Raw genomic sequence first — 20,780 nt, forward strand, 5'->3', positions numbered from 1 at the left:
TACTACTATTAAAGAGTTGGTCCAGCATATATTTTGCTTGCTTGTAAAGTAATACAATAATCTCTAATTTGGTTAGTGACATTTAGTTTTAAATTGAGGAGATAAGATGGTCATAATTTTCTAGTCCATGAAAAAAAGTCTGAAGCGATCCGTTAACCTTTATTGTGCATTGTGGAGCATTACCTGATTTTTGACTACTTAATACGAGAAGAGGGAAATTAGTGATCCTCTATATAAATAAAAATAAACAGGACTCTTGAGACTTTACAAGTGTTTTTAAGCTACTGACTTGTTGCTTTTCTGCTTCCTTTTTCATAAGCACCATCTGGTTCTGATGTGGAAGGAAAGGGCCCTTCCATGAGCAGAAGTTCAAGAGCCTATGGAAGCAAACTGTCAGATACAACTTTACTAATGAAAATGACTGTATTTAGATTACACCATGGACAATTAGGATCACACATTACTTGTCACTGAAATGTACCTCAACATAATAAGTGGAAAAAACTGGTTTCAGCACAGATTTTGAACTCTGAACTTACAAAATATGCCCAAGTTTCTTGGAAAATCCAAGAAGCCTGCTGAGACTTATAATGCTGTTAAAGTTAAAGCTTCAAAAATACTGAAGTATTCCTACTTACAGAATAGAGTGCAGTCTACTACCACAGCAAGATTTAAGTAGTTAAATGCCACTTTTAATTAAATAATTAGGTGAGATTTAAAAAAAAATTGTGATACTTAAACAAAATACCTACATTGAAGTGTCCTTAAATTTACTTAAAACAGTAATTAAATTCAGTGGTTGGTAAATGCTGCAGAATGCTACCAGTTCACAACAAAAACTAGCACTAAATTTAATTTGTACCACAACTTCAACTTTGCCTTACAGCTAAAATAAGGTTGACTAGAAACTCAATGCCCAGGAGCCCAACAGTTATAACAAGTGTTAAAACAGTTTATAGTATTAGCAATTTCTTAACCTCCCAGTTAAAATCTTCAGTTCAATGGGGTGCAGGTTTGATGGGGCTTGCTTCATACCAGAAGAAGCAGACTTAGAAAAATAAGTTACTGAGACCTAGAAGTGATACACACTGTAGACTTCCAATTCACAGTTTGATTCAATTTTAAACAAACATTTAGACCAATGTTTTGAAAATGAGAGAAACAATCCATAGTGCTTGCCCCTTTTGATTACTGTACTTTATTTTAAGATGGCTACAATTTTAACAAATTGTACCTCTTTCCTCTCTTTATTGTAGTGATGATGCATGCTAAAATTGTAGCTACCCTGAGTACAGATCCACGAGTGATAAAAGTGCTTATGCTGAAAGCCAACGAGTCTCTTTTCAAATTCTCAAACACTAAGGATTCACTTTTTTGATATATTGTTCCCTATCAGTCACTTCTACCACTTCAGTTTTCAAGCTGACGTAATAGCTGTGGCAATACTCAATTCTGCAAGAAGGCCTTATACAATATTGCATTTCTTCCCATGAACAGTATTAGAAGCTATATTCTGGGCTTGGTAACACTGTTTGTGTGTTACACTTATGAACCACTCAAACTTCAACATTTGAGTTTACATGTTAAACCAGTTTGCCTAATTGGTGCCTCTTTAACACGTGAAATAACCATTTCAGAAAAAAAGGTTTGTAAAGTTCATAAAAGATACTGAATGACCTAAGTTTTGAATACTAAAATCTTTCCACCCAAGTTACCATATTGGTGAAATGATTTTCCAGGAAAAAGTTCAGCTTAATCTGTGTTTGTCTGTATTCTCTATTGTAACTGCCAATGAGTTTTGCCATGGCTGATTTTCTGTCAAGATAAGGAAACATAGATAAGCAAGTCATTTGACATAGGCCATGAAACATCCTTCAGATAGGAATGGCTTTTGGTCACTTAGGACATGAAGTGGTTTTGAATTCAACTGAGAGTTATTATTCTGCTGTCCTCCAAAGTCTGTTTAATTTGATGACTCGGCTCTACCATCCAAAGATTTATTGCTGCTCTTCTTACCACCTCAATCCCACTTCTCTGAGATTTCATCAAACTACAATAAATAGCTGTCAAATATTGTTCCTGCGGGAAATAAGTGGATAAAAATCTGTCCTGAATGTTTAGTTAAGGGGAAGACCATAGCAAATCATGGTCTGCATAGAAATCCCTCTTCAGGTATCACTGATATCTGCTTCTGGTTCTGATCCTTCAATTGTCCCATTTCCCCCATTGAGCTTTTTCTGTTTCCTTAGTTGCATGTTTTTTTGCTTTTTACATTTTTGGAATTGCTTCATATCTAGTAAGACTTGGTCTCCTGTTTCTTTTCTTCACTCATGTCCATTTCTGTCAAAACACAGTAACAAAGCAGCTGGGTAGCTCGAGTAATAGCACCTGCACAGGAAATTGAAGAAAAATAAAAATAAATAAAAATCAGATGAGTATCTGAGCACTACCATAAGAATAGCTGCTTACCTAAAACTTAACTTCATAGACAATTGTTCTATGTATAAGATGATCATTGAAAAATCTTGAAGTAGTCATTTCTTTTCTTAGAAAGAGACACATGAAGCACACTAAGTTTCCACTAAAAATTTACACTAAAACATTTGGTTTAGCATCTTTAAAAGCCATCAACAAGAACACTGTGTTGTCCTAATGATGTTTTAAGGTTTTTGCCAAGCATCCTGTCAGATACCAAAATTTGTATGTCCCATTGTTGCAAATGCCTAAAGTAAAATGATAACATTTAAAAAGCAAGGAAAGGGGCATGAGGGGAAAGTTTTGTATAAACTTTAAGATGTTATGATTTAATTGTTAACTCATAGAACTACTGCTGATGTACTGTCCCCATTCATAAATTAAGATTAAATTCATGCCTAATCCCTATACAAGTAAACATTGTGCTTATATGCACAATAGACTATTTTACTGCATGTTAAAAAGTGTCACAAAAACCCCCCTGACATGATAATGCATAGTAAGTAAAATAGTCTGATGTGTTTTAAGCGTCACTAAAAAAGCATGCAAAACGCACTGCTGTGCGTAAGCACAGCCCAATGCACATTCATTTAGTGCCTCATGTTGGAGGTCCTAAATTTAATATGTAGTTAAAAAGGTGCATTAATGCACACGTAGATGTACCCATTAAGCAGTAGGACTGATAGAAGAGGGGAATTTATTTTGAATTGCAAAAATTCAGCAAAAGTACACAGTAGGCAAAATTCTAAGGAAATTAGTTTTCAGCTGTGAACGGCATAAATATTAGTTCTGATCAGCTCTGGGAGTTTGTAAAGTCAAAGCAAAGCAAGACCAAGCATATGACAGTCAAGCCATTTTAAAATCATAACTAGATTTCCCAAATAAGAATGTTAATGTTTGATGAAATGTATCAAATGGCAAACAAACAATGTGTCCATTTTCTTTTGTCCAATAATTGAGATACTCTTAATAAATAATATTTTATTTAATTTTATTGCAACGGTCTTAATTTATTCTAACCATCTACCAGCACTTACCTAAAATCTTGTTGATAAAGGGAGGTCTTCTGGATATGGGCAAATAGACTCCTATGAAGTAGACTGGAATTCCAGACAAAGCAATACCAATTCCAATCAATGAATTAATGGTGTCACTATAGAGAGGCACTACCACTAAAAATACTGAGCATATACAGAAGACTATTGGGAAAAATAAGCTCAGCTGAAAAAGAAACATACAAAAAAGTTCTTGTTATAATATCAAATAAATAAGTAACATCTAGAGTGTTATTTTCACTTTTTATTTCCCCAAATAAAACCAGCCTGTGTTACCTAAAATGTACTCAGCTAGTCAGAATAATAGGTAGATATTGGCACAACCACAGTATAATAACAAAGACCTTTGTAGGCAAAAATAACTGATGAAAAAGTGTTTGTACTGGAGCAGAGCAGTTTAACCGACTGCTTAACTGAGATGTCACCTTTCAGAGCAGTGAAGAAGGCCATTAGTTCCACGAAATTTATCTAGTTTTTGCTAGAGAGATATGCTAAAAGGATCAGAGATTCAGGCAAACACTGGCTCTAAAGGTTCTCCAGGCATAATCTGCCATCCCTAACTTGAAACAATACAATGGGAAGAAGGGAAGGGAGCCAAGGATACTATCACTTGATCTGTAATCCAAGGAGCAAGGCTTGCTACTGTTTTCAGTTATATGAGCTACATCATAGGACAGAGGGAGGGGTAGTGGCTGAAGTGATACGTAATGAAGAGAATATCAGAATTACAAGAGTTCCATCAGGTTGAAATGTTGAAACTTCAATGAGCCAGGAAATGTTGGAGTCAAGGATTTTTGTGTGATATCTTTGATTAGACCAACTAGAATTGAAAGAAGTGTTTCATTCTCACCTAGAGGCTGAGCTCTGATAGATTTACAGTTCAATAGTACCATTCTGACAATGCATGTGGCCCAGCCTTTAAGTAGAAGAGATCTTAACAACAATTTTGCATATATTAATTCTTACCTTAAGAGGCCTTGGACGCTCTGGTTCCTTCCAGCGTAAATACAATTGCCCAGCAATTGATAGTCCAACAAAAAACCAGTAACTGAAACTGAAGTAGTTAATAAGAAGGAAGACATCTTCTACAGTGAGGTAAATGATGGTCATAGTACACTGTTAAAAAAGAAGAGAGGTCCCAAAAAGTGACATCTAGTTTTCAAAAGTTTACTGTTATTTTTTCTATATGCACATTTAAGTAACACCACCTCTTTCATGCCTGAGTCTCACATGATTTTTATCATACCCAAGAGTGGGATTATAATAGATTTCCTATTATTATTTCCTAAGTAGTCAGTATGGAACTAGTAGAACATCTCTTGCCATTGAACAAAGAGGAAGGCAGGTCCAATGCCGAATTTAGGTAGCAATGTCTGGCTAAGTATTTAGGGAAAAAATTTAGAAGAGGGGCAAGATGCTTCGAGTACAGTTATCTGTGAGGAAAAGCTAAAATAGCTGGATTTTTTATTATTCATAGCTCATTTATATCCTCAAGATTTAAAACAGCTTGAAGAACTTATGAATAGCACATCAAATAAGTCTCACTGAAAATTTAATAGGCAAGTCAGTCTTACTTTAGCATTTATTTTAAAATCAAAGACAAAAAACTGCACACAACAACAAAGTGTTCATTTCATTCCAGTTACAAACTTCGTAAATTGCTTCTGCTTTTCAAATTTTTTTGCATTTTATCAACTACCTCTTAAGGTGTCATCTTATTTCATATAAGAGATCATTTCCTGTTGTGTACAACATGTTTCTTCTGTTAAAGAACTCCAACCCAATTTTAAAAAATGCGTGTTGAACTGCTTGCAAACCCTCAAACACAGAGAACTTAAAAAAATACAGTAGCAGCAACTCACATTGAACAGCAGTGCAGGTATTGGTGTGAATCTCCCTAAGTGTATCATAGACAACAGATCAGGGAGATGGCCTTCTCGGGAGCCTACAAAAAACAGCCTAAAAAAAAGACATACAAAAGCATAACTCTTAAGCTAAGGGAGAAGACCACATACATGAACAGAACACACATCCTGACAGTGTTTGAGGGCACTGATAACTATTTTGATAAACCTGTATGTATATATTCAACCCATCTAATACAAACATTTGTATTACATCTTTTTAGAAAGAAAATACCACAGATAAATTAGTGCACTTTTTGGTAACTAGGGCAGTTTTCCACTGTTAAGTGTTAAAAGCACACAAAGACTGCTGTTATAGTCACTAGATTTCATGAAGATAAGTGATTTGTTGCATATGAGAATGAGTTTGAAGTGCATTAAATTTAAGCATATAGCCCACCTCCCAAGAAATAAAACTTATTAATTCTACAAGTAAATTAGAGAATAACATTTACATTACTTGTCCAAACAAGATGACAATAAATGAGTCCACACAGTTTAATCACCTACTGAATATCATTAATCATACCTTAAATTATACTATAGATATTATATGCAGCGGAGTTTGGAGTTTCTTATTATCTATTGAGACCTGTCACTTCATTGTGATATTCTTTAAAAGCCTTGATATCACATTAGTTTACTCTGTCATAAAACAACAGTTTAGCCAGAAGTTATTATGAAGCAAAGCCAAAATATTACCTAGAAGATGCTAAAATTGAGGCATTAAGTCCACCAAAACATGAAAAGGCTACAGCAATGGGAATTGTCCAACTGAAAATGCCGAATACCCGGTCAGCAAATGTCTAATAGACAAAGAAAAGGGAAACATTTAAATGTTTCTAAATGACAGTACAGGAATAGAACAGTAAACTCAGAGCTATTCTAATATGATGTGTAAAAAACCAACAATTTAATATGCATATTAGAAACCATCTACAGTGCTGCAAAAACTGGCAGCCAACAGTTGCAGTTATTTTATTGATTCAACACAAAATTAACTTTCATTAAGTTAAGCAATTTAATTTGGACTTACTCCTCAGAAAATCCAGTAAGCCCTTGTCTTAGAACAATTAATTGAGAATTATATTCACATATTTTATAAAACAGATTTTAAATTGCATTTTCACTATTAAGTTGCAAAATACAGCACATTAATGGAGGTGAGAGAAATCAAACCAGTGTAATAGACTGGCTTCCAAAGAAAAAATAATGGGAAATATTTTGAGATCCAAAGAGGGAAATGGTATACTGCAGAAGGCAACAAACACATAAATTTTTATCTCCCTCATGCAGCCTTGCCTTGGCCTGGAGCAGGCAAACTGTCAGCTAACATCAGCCTTTTTATTACTGCTGCTAGACCATGCTGCATGCTACTGTGGTGGCCTCCAGCAGTAATATACCTGGGAGGGTGGAGAAGGACAAGCAGAGCATGAGCCCCAGTAGCAAACTATGAAGAGGGCACAATGCCCCTGCCCCTAGTAGTCTTTGCCACATTAGACACAACACCATATTGCCCAACCATAGGATCCAGGCAGGTGCAGGCCACACGCAGCAGTGTATCTGGGGGGCAGGAGTGAACAGTGAGCAGAATGGCACCCCTAGGAAGTGTTTTCAAGGTAGGTGCAGCTGTGTGCCTAAGTGTATTGGGGAGAGGAAGGAACAAATGGAGCACCAGGGCAGCTCCCACGGAGTCCATGTTGCTACATCAACCAGGCACAGCAGTAGCAGCTGCTTCCAGAGTGCAGAGAGCCCGGACAGGTAATGGATGTAACATTCAGCTCTCCTTCACTCCAGTCTCAAAATCGGAAGAATTCCCCCATCCCAACCCCTCACATGCTAAAGGAGTTTGCTATGGCTCTGGCCTTGAGTGCTAGTGCTCTGGAGTAAGGAAGCCAAGAGCACCACGGTTTCACAGCAGGTGGGTTTCCAGAGGCCTGTACTCTGGAAACAGGAATGCAATTGTTTAACACCATAATTTACAAGGTATCACACTAGATAATGTTTTGTTCATCACTGTATTGCCCTCTGAATGAAAGCAATAGGAAAGAATCCCAGAAAGTAAGGTCTCAGGCTACATGAAAATAAGGGTTTAATTCAAAGTAACTAAGAGTTTCTCAGTCTGAAGGTTTTCCATGTCTGGGCCCTATACCATAGATGCTGGATACGTCACAGGATTAGATTTATTACCCCATGCAAAGATGAGGGTTTGTGAAATACTTAGGAGCATACACAGTCCTGGCAAACTGCTGCAGAGGACTACTGAGGTGATCCAGCTGTTTGTTGCAGCTGTTACTTCAAGGGCTGCTGCTCATCAGCTGATAATGATAAGCAGCTGTATCCTTTAAAGTAAAAGACACAATAAACAGCTGAGTGACATGTTCTCAATTTGATAACCTGCTAAAATTAAAGGAACTGCAAACCACCTGAAAACAAATGATCCAAGTTCTATCATCTATTTAAATAATTTTAAATTAAGCTAAAAACACCAAATCCTTCCTCCTCCCACTGTGTTCAGCTGCAGAGAAAAGTTCCCTTATCCAACATGGAAGCTATTTTAGATTTCAGCTATGAGACAGAAGTTCCATGTCACATCCATGACAATATTGATTGAAGCAAACTAACAAAGATAGAAGCAGGTGCAAACTTTGACTCATTATGACTGTATGGAGTCATTTTTTCAGTTATAACCCAAAATATGTTTTCATTTCATATGTAGTAAAAAAAAAGAAAAAAAGAAAACTGGCTGATGGTATCCAAATAACATTCACGACAAAGATCTTTTATTAAATGAGTTGCAGGAAACAACCTGCATTTTTACCATAATCACAGACGTGATAAATACTTTACTACTAACCATCAACCACATCCAGTAACCGTTTCTCTCATTAGTTTCTTGAGCTTTATTCTGATGAATCAGTTTTGATATTTCAATGTTCCCAAATGGCAAGAGCTGTGAAAAATCAGTCTTGCTTCCCGTTCACCCTGTACCCAACAATTAGTATTTTGACCTCCTTAACCCTGTTCTTTCCTTTCAGACAGCTTATTTTCATTCACGAAACAATATGGGCTAAGAAGGTCAAATCAAATGATGTAAATATTCATGCCGGCATTTTGTTTGTATGAAGTGGGCACACTGGAATAAAAGGTTCTGAGTGGGATTTTTTGGGGTTTTTTGTCAGCTGTTGCCCAAGTTGTTGACATCTCTATTTCCTGTATCCTACACATGGCTTTATGAACAAATTAACTGTGGTAGTGGCCAAGCTGTATAGTTTAAAAACTTCACCAGTGTTAGGCAAATAACTATCCTAACTATAAGGTTTCAGATTAACTTTTGTAAAAATTAAAACCAAGAAGTCCTTTGTATAAATCTTTAAACCACCTTATGGTTCAAGGATATTTATAAACAATTGATCAACACAAAGCTCTTACCTGTTGAGAGTTGCCTTTTCCAGCTTCTAGACCAGGTCCATTCTCCAGAATTTTAGTCCAGCCACTTTAAATACTGAACCCAACTCAGTTTAGCTATACATAGGGACTTACCTAACTTCAGGGACTACCCTCAATTTCATGGGCAGAAAATGGGCCTGAGCAGCTGTTTTGTGGGTGGAGCGCAATGCCCCCCTCCCCCATGCTGCTGACTGGCTGCAAGAGCTGTTCATCACATGGCCCCATCCCTTGCTAATTGGTCAAGCGGGGTGGGGCCACATGACAGGTAGACCTTGCACCCAATCAGCAGGGGGGACAGGACAGTGGCAATCATCTTGCTGGCATCTGCCCCTTCCTCCCCTGCACTGGGCTGTCACCATGTGCTAAGGACTGCTGGCTCCCTCTGGAGAGCTAGCATTTTATTTTTGGTAAGTTTTTTCTTTTCCATGGATTCCATGGGCATTGCCTAAATTTTATGGGCAATGCTGGGTTTTGCCAAATCTACAAATTCACAGATTCAGTAGGTTCCTAGCTATACATGATCAACTGTAGGTATTATAAACAGCATTTGTTTGGTCCCCGTATGAAATGCTGAGCAAATTCAGATTAGATTTGGCCTAAATGATGTGCCAGTACAAAAATGTATATCCTAAGAGAAATCTGCACAAACTGACACCAAAAATTTGTAAGTTATGTAAGTCACTTTGTGTAGGTAAAATTTGGCTATTAGAAAATACCATTTTTTCCCCTGAAGTCTTTAGCAAAACTTGTATGTAGCAGTAGAAACCCCTCTTTACTGAGCACCATTAACAGAGGAGAAGTCAACAGAGTTGAGCATCTTCTCCTTTCATGTCAGAGGAAAAAACCTTGAAGCCTCTTGTTCACTTATGCTGCCTTACCTATTACAAAGTTTACCAAATTAAATGCTTGCCAAAAGTCTTCAGCTTCAAACAGAAATCTGGGGGTCAGCATGCTGGCTTTATATTGTCAGCTTCTTATTGCAACCTAACAACATAGATACTTTGAGTGGGAAGTACAAGAACAGGGCAGATGTTAATATTGCTAAACACAAACTAAAAAAGTGCAGCTACCTACAGTCTCAAATGGGAAGTTTCTGTACAGAGAGATAGATTCCACTCTTGAACCTTTTGTCATTCAAAGCTAAACAACCATCTGCAGAAGCATACCATGGGTTCATTCCTCCTCATCCACTGCATTTGGGGTTCCCTGCTATAACTTAATTTCATTTCTTTCCATTAACACTTCACCAAACACATACACATTGATATGAAGTCACTCATAATGAAAACACACCCTGTACACTGAAAAAGCAATAGCATACATCAGTGGCTTTCAAAAGGTGTACTGAGAAACCCTGGGGTTCCACGATAGGACATCAGGGGTTCTGCAAAGAAACCAGGGGTAATGGGAAAGCAGCCTGGGAGGTGGTATGTCATGGTTGCTGGGCTGGGTCGCCTGGCTCCATGTTACTCCAGGATAGAGGTTCCACAGCAAAATAAATTATATGAAAGGAGTCATTAGGGCTATCTCCTCAAAAGAAGAGAATTCTGTTCTCTAAAAATGGAAATATGATGCTGTATCAGAGAAAGAGGTGCTATTTACAATCTAGCCTCAAAGAACTACTGGGAAAGCTTTCCAGTTTAGGATGATGAGTTTATTTAATTAGCTGTCTTTTACTATGATTTATATAAATGTACATTTTTCCTTATCTATTGATCTGAAATCAGAACAGTTGTCCAGGGTAAGGAAGATTACCAGAGCACAAAAAAAGAATGGAAAGACACAAAGACATAAGTTAGGTTAACAAATTTAACACTATAAAAATTGAACCATGTGCAGCTGGGGGTTACATATTTAACAACAGCTGTAAGACATACGAATAGCAGCTTGGACTGCCCAACTCAGCTCTTATTAATTGACAAGGAAAATGCACCTGCAGGTTATTCTGTACAGATTTTTGCAACCCCACAAGGGTACTCAGTGAAGTCCACAGTGCTTCTCTCAAATCTGTGCCCCTTCTGCATCTCTGGCAAAACAAGTCCTGAGAAATAAATGATCTGGTGAAATTTTGAAAAGTTCTTTAGAACAAATAATGAGTGTTAAAAGATGAAAATTCTTATAAACACTGTAATTCTTTTCTCTGAAATACTATAAAAGCTGGATAGTCTGACTTAGGAGTCTAGAGAGCAAGTTAAATCGTTTATTAAGATTCATGAACAAAATACTAGTGAAAAGCAAACATGGTGCATAGCTTATATGCAGAACGCACTGCAACAAGATATTATGAAGTCAAGTAGTTTAGTAAGGTTGAATAGAGGATTAGGTATTTATATGGATAAAGATTAACAGCTAAAGTAAACTGAAGAAAAAAGAAGTTAAAAAGGATGTAACCTGATGCTTTAGGATGGAAGTCAATAGTGCAGTTAGGAATAAATTTTCTTCCATTGACAAGTCAGTCTACTTCAGGAGTTTTTCACCCTCTCCTGAAACATGTAATACTGGGCAAGTACTTCTAGGAGACTTAACTTGGGCAGGCAGACTGTTAATTCTTTTCAGTAAGTCCAATCTTATTTTTCTAGGATGAAATTAATGTTTCATATATCTTAGAAAGCAGCTACTACTTAACATGGGACACTGAAGTCTAGAAAAGGTTCAGGCAAAGTTATATCACTATCAGTAATGCTACTTTAAAGATAAAGGTCTACTGGATTTAATTATGTTAGATATGGTGTTGAGGCTTATAAGATGATGTGAAAACAGTGAGCTGACTCATAAAGCCAGGCAATTAGTTTTTACCTTTTGTAAACCCATAACCTACTTTGAAAGAAGCCTCAGGTAAATGTATAATTAATAAACCCGTTACACAAACATACTTTTCTAGAACCGTGGACAGTGTTCTGCACAGAAAACAAAAACAACCAAACAGACAAATAAAACCATAGAGTAAAAAAAATGTGGTTCACTTAGAAGGGAGAAGCTACGTAGATTGTTAATCATTTTATGGGTGAAGGGACCAGGGATTAGCCACCCTCCCCCCGTTTGATTAGTCTTCTACTTGAAGATATTTCAGCCAAATTAAGCTGTTTAAACTTGAGCCACTTGAACTTTTTGGTTAAATATACATTTCTGGTTGTGAAACTAGAAAAACAGGGAAAGCAGGAACAGAGGGCACCGACAAAGTGTGTTTTACAGTAATAATTTACAGTAATTCTGAAAAGTTTGTGTGTTCTTCCAAGACAAAAAATACACATCCATAATTACATGTTCATAATGCATATTTAGAAATCCTCCAACCATTCCCACCTACCATTTCTGATGTAAGTCATTCTATGTGTCAACAGATGTCATATCCAAGACTGTCCTGTATTTTCCTTTAATTAATGGCAAAAAGTATCTCTACATGGTGTTAATCATCTCGGGACATTTTGATGAGGTACAAGAAATGAGGGGCGACAAATCTGACCACCTTCTGATTTAACTACACAAGGGGAGTTATTTTCCAGTAGTAAGAAGATGCAGAGAATTATTAGAACAAAGATCAAATCAAGGCCATAACACCAAGTGCAATGGAATATGGACAAAAAGGTTAGTGACTGCTTTCCATTATAGACATGTTTACTTATATATAGATCCTCCATAGGTAAATACGAGTCATGGAGCTCAAACGAAAGCCTGATAAATTCCACTGTCTCTGTTACTACCACTGGTAAATAGTCAGGTTTGTTTCTAAAGACATGTGCGGCAGGGAAGACAAAGGAGAGAATGGAGCATTTGTGGGAATACATGGATGGCGACCAAAGGGCCTACCTGCAGGCAGCTATTAGAGAAGCATTTAATCCGCTATAACAGGAGAAAGCCACCGCTATGGGGATGGTCCATTTCATGAAGCTCAGGGCTTCTTCTGAGAAAGTCTGAAGAGCAAGAAGCATTAAGAGATTATAAATGTTCATTCTTACTCTAGTCTGACAAGTCCTGTAGTCTTGTCCTGAACTATAACCATTTCTGCAACCAGGAAACAGTTAAAAAAAGTTATAAAGGACTTAATTACAGATAAAATCCAACAGTGGCCCAGATATATATATACACACACACTGTATGTAGACACACATTTGGAATTTCTCCCAACAGCAACTATTTCTGAAATCAATAACCAGAAGTAATTATTAAAGTGCTGAGGGGCGGGGGGAGGGGAGGGGGCCTGCAGGGGAGTCAATAGTTTCCAGCATGTATGTTTCAGCTGAATTGACTGTGTTCCTTTATAGCTCCCAAAAGAATGATCAAAAGATTGAATGTTCGGAATTTCTGCTTCATTTCACGTTACAGAAGCCTGATTTACTAAAATTATTTTTTTCTGAAGTAATAGTTCTGAACAGGAAGCAAGCAAAACTCCCACAAATAAAATGTTGCCACAATACACAGGATGGTTTTCTACCTTTAGGATCTATCCCACATCCAATTAGTCAAGTTTACAGTGCTGTAAGACAGAGCCACATCTGTTTTTAGGAACCACAATAGGAAATCTGTTTTCTGCTTTAGTTTGAGCTAACAGGATAGCAAGCAACACCATACCTTGACAGCTGATGCAGTAAAAGATGCAATACTGACAATGTACTAAAGCAACACTGATCTCAAAGGACAAATGGAAACAGATACCAGGCTTTCCTGAATTAAGAACAGCAAAAAAATCTTGCCTTGCATAAGAAAGACTTAAGAATTTCTGCAATGCCAAAAGCTCATTAAAAATCCTCATACATGTGGGTTCTTCTAGTTTTATTTTATAAGGTGCTCTCCTCACCAATTCATCCAGAAGTGGCAGGATGAATCCATTATGGAGATGGGAGACTTTTAAATTCTTCATTATGAAAACATTAAAATCTAAAGTGCAAAAATGTGTAGCCCTCCCAGGCTGAAACACCTGTTAGCAACAAAAACCCCCATATCAGCAGAGACTGAACCCCTCCTTTTGTCCCCCCCATAATACCCTTCATGAGGTTACACATTTAGGACCAGCAGTCTATCTTCTAACCTTGCAGAGTGCCCCCTTGATAGCCCAGCACAACACAAGCTGGCCCACATTTTGTTTCAGAGTCACTATCTTGGCCTGGCCCAGAAGGAAATTGACCAGGCAGATCACACTTTGCTCTGCCAAGGTCTTGGTGGTGGGGGAGAGAGAAAGAGATAATGGGGGAGGGGTTTGGAAGTAAGAACTGTGAACTGCTTTCACTATTTTTCCTTTAAGACCTGTACTTTGCTGTAAAAAATAGTCTCAAAGAAACTGTATGATGTAGGATAACAGCAGCAAGCAGGAAAGCTTGACATGCAGAAATAAAAATAAAAGCTTAATGCTGAGAATGTAAAGTTTTTATGGCTGTAATGGCTTAGAAGACATTAATGACTTAGAAGGCAGAGGACCAAATACTCTTCTCAACCATGGAATCCTAGGCAAATAGGGCTCCTAGGCAGAAGGAATGGAAGGTGGGTTGTGGAATGTCTGTATGGGCAACACATCCCAAATAATTCCTGTTATTGTACAAGTACATATGCTCTTGAGTGATCTATAGGCACATTCCAAAGCATTAGACCAATTCAACTGAAGAAAGAAACCATGGCATTTCAGGTGTACAACGACTGAGAACACTGCTTTGCTGAATGCAACATCCCACCTAAAGGCCTTTAAGAATCTTAAAGCTCAATCTTTACTCCGCAGTATCAAGGAAGAACATTGTATAGCTCCTGGAAAGATTGCTGTTATCCAAGGACAGCCAACAACTGCTTTTTCATTTAAAATTATCATTCCTGTGAAAGGAGAATCCTGACTTGAATGAGAAGCCAGATCACTTATCATAACAAATCAACCTAACTATAAACCATGAAGGGGAAACTGAAGAGTGGCCAAGCCTAGAATTGGTGTGGTAAGCATAGCTTCCTTGTTAGAAGTAGATGCAGACATACAACCTCAAACTCTTGGAGAACGTGGCTGTCCTATTCAGAGGCAAGAATCCCAAGAATGCAAAAACTTCTGAAACTAGAATTCAACCCTAGATGAGCTGCGGTGTATTTGACAGAGACTCAGGAGAGCCTCTTGACACCATGTGATTGGAACACTTTCCTCCACAGACAGCTACATTGCAATATTTTCTTTGCAAAAAATTTTAAAAAATCAATTTTCATTCATCTGCAAAAGCAAAAGGCATCTAATCAATGTATAAACTTTTTTTTGTAGTTTGACTTTTCCTTACTACTAGAAAAAAATATATATATTAGAGTACTGGGCTATAAGTCCAAGATGCAGGTGGGTTCTTTTTTCTGACATGTTGGAACAGAGGTCCTGAAACCATGAAGTGGAAACCTGTAGAGGCAATACCATGAAGAAAATCCCAAATACATACTTGGAATCTTGTAGTAAGACAAGGCTCTGATTACTAGAAGTGCACCAATGTATGGGTTCATATCGTATCAGCACCAATAACAGCAACATAGACATTATTGGCAATCGGCTTTTTTGACTGATGTGGCCAACAATTTCACTGATAAATGCTGTGTGCATGTGTGCAGCCCAGCAGCTTGGACAGTAGTATCCAGCTGGTAAGTCTGCAGGGGGAAAAGGGATGGGGGGAGGGATGTAGCAGGGCTGGGTGGGGCAGGGCACAAGACAGATTCTCAAGTGGCTCATCTGGGGGTGCAACTCCCCCTACTGGCGCACCCCAGAGGAGGCACAGAGGGGCATGTGCCCCCTGAATTAGTGTGGGGAGGGGGTGGGCTTCTGCTGCAGGCAGGGGTTGGGGCAGTGCCAGGCTCTTCTCAGCAAAGGGACTGAGCTGGGGCTGCACACAGAGTGGGCAGCAGTGGTGCCAGAAGGGGGGGCTACAGGGTAGGCTCTACCCACCCCAAAATCTGCCATAACCCCCCCCCCCCCAAACCTTCCCTCCCAGCAATGTCAAATGTGAAAAGGACCTTTTGTGACTTAGGTCTGTAGCAACATCAAATGAATAGGGGCCCACTTTGCTATTTTGCAGAAACCGTAAAATCCACAATTGTCTGCAAATGTTACCCTTCCCATCTCTCTGCCGATCAGCAGGGAGGGCCAGGACTGCCAGGAACATGTGCGAAATTGGCTCTGTGAACTGTGACCAGCCCCAAAAATTCCTTTGTCTCGCTGAAAATTAAGTAGGTCCCTACCAACAAAGCCTCTCTTTCAGCTCTTCGTTACTTTGTAGAGTGATGGATTCCTGAAATGGTGATGTATACGGATACAACCTCCAACTAGTATATCTGAAAGGTAGTCCTTCACTTCCTGATGACTGCTGAAAAGGGGGAAAATAGTTTACCATTCCACTCAAAACCTCCCAGCTAAGGTGCACTGGGGAAAGCTACTCTACTCCCACCTTTAGTTTTTTGGTCTTCCATCCCAGTGTAAATAATGCTAGTTGTTACCTCAGGTATTGCTTATACTTTCTCTAAGTAGCAACAGAACAAGATTAACATTAGAAGTTTCACTAGTGCCCAAAAGATTCTGAATAGCAGTCAACTGACTAAAGCCTTATCCATCTGCATTTATGAAAGGGCTCCACAAAGCAGCTTTGAGCCTGAACATTCAGTTTTGCCAGAAAGGGTATCACAGAGCACCCAACTAACTGCTGTGAGATCTTTTGAAGGGTGCCACAAGGTGTAAGGAGATAAACATAGGCTCAGGTTCATCACTGATTGGCCGCTACCCTCCCCACACTACCTGGCCCCTCTACAAGGAGGTAAACACTGTAATAAATTAGTTTTTTTAAATGACTGTTGCTCAGTCTTCTTTGAGGAGAAACAGTGTAAAAATAAAGTTAGAATCCATCTTCCAAGTCATAGTTAGAAAGCTGTGGTACATTATTTTTACAAAAGTTAGCACCAAAAGGTTGACAGAGGAGAATACAAGTCAGTTTTATTTTTAGTTTTGCTCTGAACAGAAAGATGAGAGAATGAGGAAGATAACTTCAAGTTACTGGAAATCACCATCACGAAAATTGCTATATTTTTTTTTATTGCCAATATTGGGGAATGAAAATTCATGAAGACTTAGCTCCACTTAATAAAACATTGATCCTAAACTAAGTTTAATTTATCTTGTTTAGAGCTTGTTGGTTGATTGCTTTGAAATTGTTTTATGCATTTTGTGTCTTTTTTTATAAATTGCAATATCACAAATTTTTACTTCTGTACCTTCTACCAACCTGGGTGGATAAAATTGATTTAAAAATAAAAGTCATTGTAAAGCATTATTTATAAAGTATAACAACCCAGGATAAAGCCTTAAAATTACACAATCTAACAAATATTTACTTTAAAAATATTTAAGCAGTACCTTTGCTACACAAGTTAAGAAAAAAAACCAACCCCACTGAACTAATGCAAGTCCCTAGTTAAACAACTAAAACCAGTTTGCTGAAATGCTTAACTAGGCTTTTGACATATTGATGTCTTCTGTAGGTGCAAAGAGAATATTCATTCACTTCCAGTTAACTAATTCATGCTAAGTTAAGAAACCAATTGGGAATTGAGAAACATTTCTTTTTCTCTTCCAAAATGAATCAAAATGAAGTAAGAAAAAATAAGATCCTTTTGTTCACACAAAAGCTATAGTGACTAGCAGGGATCTGGGTTTTCCGTTTCCCATGGAAAAAAGAGGAAAATAGCGGATTTTCCTTTTTACCAGAGAAAAACAAGGGTTTTTCATTTTAATATGGAAACATGCAGATCTTGCTCTTTTGCAAAGAGCTCTCTACAGGCTGGCAGGGTTCCAGCCTGCAAGGGGCTGGCAGGAGCAGGACCAAGGCGGTCAGGCAGGGTGTGCAGAGCAGCTCATGCAGCTAAGCGGGGCAGGGTGCATGAATAGAGGCCCCCATAGGGAGGGAGTTGGGCAGGGTTGGGGTTGGGGTTGTTGGCCATCTGGGCGGTGTGTGGGGCTTGGAGCCTAGGACTGCAACGTGTGGTTGCAGGGCCGTGGCTGGGGTGGCAACTGCATGTGCTCCCAGAGCAAACAGAGGAGAGCACGTACATGGGGCAAGTGTGGGCTGTGCACTGCAGGCTTGGGCTCCCTGCCCTGCTGCCCTCTTCTAGGGCCTCCACAGCCCAGCAGGTGGGACCCAGCACACAGGGCAGAGCAGGGTGAATGGGGGAAGCTCCTTGCCACTGTGAGCCCTACACTGCCCTATCGAGGTGTCCCCTGCCCACCCCGGAGCAGTGGGGTTGTGCCCCTTGCTGCTATGGGGCGGACAAGGGGAATGTTGCCATAGCAGCATGGGGCTTGCAGCGACCACAATGAGCTTCTCCACCAGCCCTGCCATGTCAGGTTGTGCCTGCTGGGCTGCAGTGGCCTCGGGGGAGGGAAGCAGGGTGGGAGCCTGAGCAAGCAGCCTGTGCCTGCCCCATGCACATATCTGGGAAGCACACAGCAGCGGGGAGCTGGCCCTCCCCCTTCCACCCACAGCCTCGTCTTACTCCCCACTGGGGCTCTGCTGCTGCGCATTGTGGCCCTGGGCCCCAAGCACCACCCAGCTGGGCAGCAGCCCTAGCCCTGCCCAGCTCCCTTTCTCCCTACAGGGGCCTCAATCCCCCACAGCCTGCCCCCCCTTTACCTGTGGGAGCTGCTGTCTGGGCAGCCTGGGGCCACATGCATGCACATGGTGCCCCCTGCCTGATTGCCCTCCTCCCACTCCCTCCCAGCTCCCTGCAGGCTGGAACTCTGCCAGCCTGTAGGGAGCTCATTACAAAGCTGCAAAATCTGCAGTTTTCTCTGGTAAAACGAAAATTCCGCCTTTGCCTCCAGTAAAAACGTAAAAATCGCAGTTTGCTTCCATTTTCTGTGAGAAATGGAAAAACCGTATCCCTGATAATAAAAAACCCCAAATCAAATACCAAAATATACAGGTACTTAGAATTTATTTTACTATAGTGATTGAGGCACTAGTAGGCTTCCAAACTGCTTTACACCTGTACACATATACCTATGCATATACACACACACCCCTGCACACATATACACCCCTATACCTATATACATATACCTATATACACACACATTAGTAGCGTTTCATTTTAATTGCTGAATTTGGTGTTTTTAATTGGAAAATTTGCGAATTTTTATCAGGGAAAACAAAGATCCCTGCTGACTAGTAGCAGTCTGGTTATTTACTAACTGTAGACAGTGCTTTGTTTAATCAATCAGTTTTACACACACTGCATGTTTGAATAAGCTACTTTTTTTTCTTATATATTTGCATATTTAAAGTAATTTGCACATGCTAACTGAAATCAAATTTGCAGCTAACTGTCGCTTGACAAATCATGGGTAAAAAATATAATTTAGTAAATAAAGAGTGAAAAACATACAACACAGGAATCTGAATAAATGTGTGCTAAGCTATATAAATACTTAAAATAAATGTATATGGATATAGCGTATCAACCTGGTTAGGAAATAACACAGAACTATGCCAAACAAATATTTCATTTTCTTTACGAAAATAATCAAAAAAGTACAAACACTAGAGATTTATAGTGATTATTTTAAAAAGATTTATTCTACTTTACTTATTGTGATTTACAATAATCAATTTGTAATCATAATTTCATTTGGATAAATCCAATTTACCTCTAGCTAAATGATCAAAATACAGAAAAAGATGTAAAATTATATTATAGAGCTTTATTATATGAATTAATTAATACAATTTATTGACTTGTATACAAATGAGTCCTAGATGATCCAAATTCAAACACTACCTTTCATTTGGGATATAGATCTCCTGTTTTTTTTTTAACCTCATGTAAAACAGGGAATAATAGAAATCAGTAAAAATTTAGGATGGAAAAAGTATACTGGAGTGATGCATCTCTTCTTGTGGTAAAACATAACTCCAAATTCAATCTGCCTAGACTGCAACGCAAACAGGTTATAGAGCTACTTGAAATTGAAGACAGATTGAGTAATGGTTCAATATAGCATGCCGAAAGATGCTATTTCAACTTGTTAGGCTGTAAAGTGAGAACAAATAAAGGAAAAATTAATTATGTATTAATCATTCCCACTGCCGTCTTTCAAACACCTCTGTAAGTGGAAGCCTAGTTAGAATCCCCACAAAAAATATTAATGGCTTGGATTCTGTCAACTGGTTTTAATTAGCTTGTTAAATTATATTATACATGAAACTAATATGCTATGTTTATTAAAAGCATTCCCATTTCAGACTTGATTCAGGGATTTGGGAAAAATTAAATTATGCACATGGTCTGTTTTAGATTGATGGGAAATTAACATTGCACAGGACAGCCCCAGTCAATTTGAGATTGTATATTCACAAAATGATAATGCGTCACTAAAATTTGAAGAGTAGCAATATAGCAGTAATGGTATATGTTTGACTTACCACTGCCACAGCATCACTAGAAAGAACAGCATTAATATCCAGCACCGTATAGTAAGCTATGTTGGTCATAATATAGATAACTGTCACAATTGGCATAGAAACGGCAATAGCTAGTGGCAAGTTCCTGATAAAACAAAAATAGGGAAAAAATACTAAATTAATGATAACATTGGCTTTTTAGTTACCAACTTTACCTCTAAAAGGCTTTGGAAGCCCTAAGTGCTCAGACTGGTTGACCCAGACAGTCTTCTAGCCCTAGGTTACCCTTTTTAAGGCAGTTTTGGTAATGCAACTCTATATTCTAGTGCATTGCTATCAGCTTCCTAAAAAACAGACAGTGTTAGTCATTTTGAGAGGAGCTTATAAAGGAGAAGCACATTCAGTTTGACTGCCTCTGTATAATGTTTACAACTAGGGTTAAGCCTTGATTTATAGTTGCTAAGCTTAACCACACTTACTGGATTTTCTGAAATGCATTGTGAATCACT

At 38.6% G+C, this 20,780-nt stretch overlaps 1 protein-coding gene across 1 annotated transcript in view; it reads right to left on the minus strand.

Moving 5' to 3' along the window:
• Positions 1-756: 756 nt before the first annotated feature.
• The window catches only part of SLC7A6 (solute carrier family 7 member 6), a 30,313-nt gene continuing 10,289 nt past the window's right edge, over positions 757-20,780 (minus strand). The window contains 6 exon segments of the mRNA XM_019535470.1: positions 757-2,388; positions 3,513-3,696; positions 4,497-4,646; positions 5,393-5,489; positions 6,137-6,240; positions 20,293-20,416. Of these exon segments, the coding sequence (XP_019391015.1) occupies positions 2,294-2,388; positions 3,513-3,696; positions 4,497-4,646; positions 5,393-5,489; positions 6,137-6,240; positions 20,293-20,416 (754 nt within the window). The 3' untranslated portion in view covers positions 757-2,293.

The sequence above is a fragment of the Crocodylus porosus genome, unplaced genomic scaffold (genome assembly GCF_001723895.1).
Source record: "Crocodylus porosus isolate Cpor-Errol unplaced genomic scaffold, CroPor_comp1, whole genome shotgun sequence".
In the NCBI taxonomy this organism is placed as follows: Eukaryota; Metazoa; Chordata; order Crocodylia; family Crocodylidae; genus Crocodylus; species Crocodylus porosus.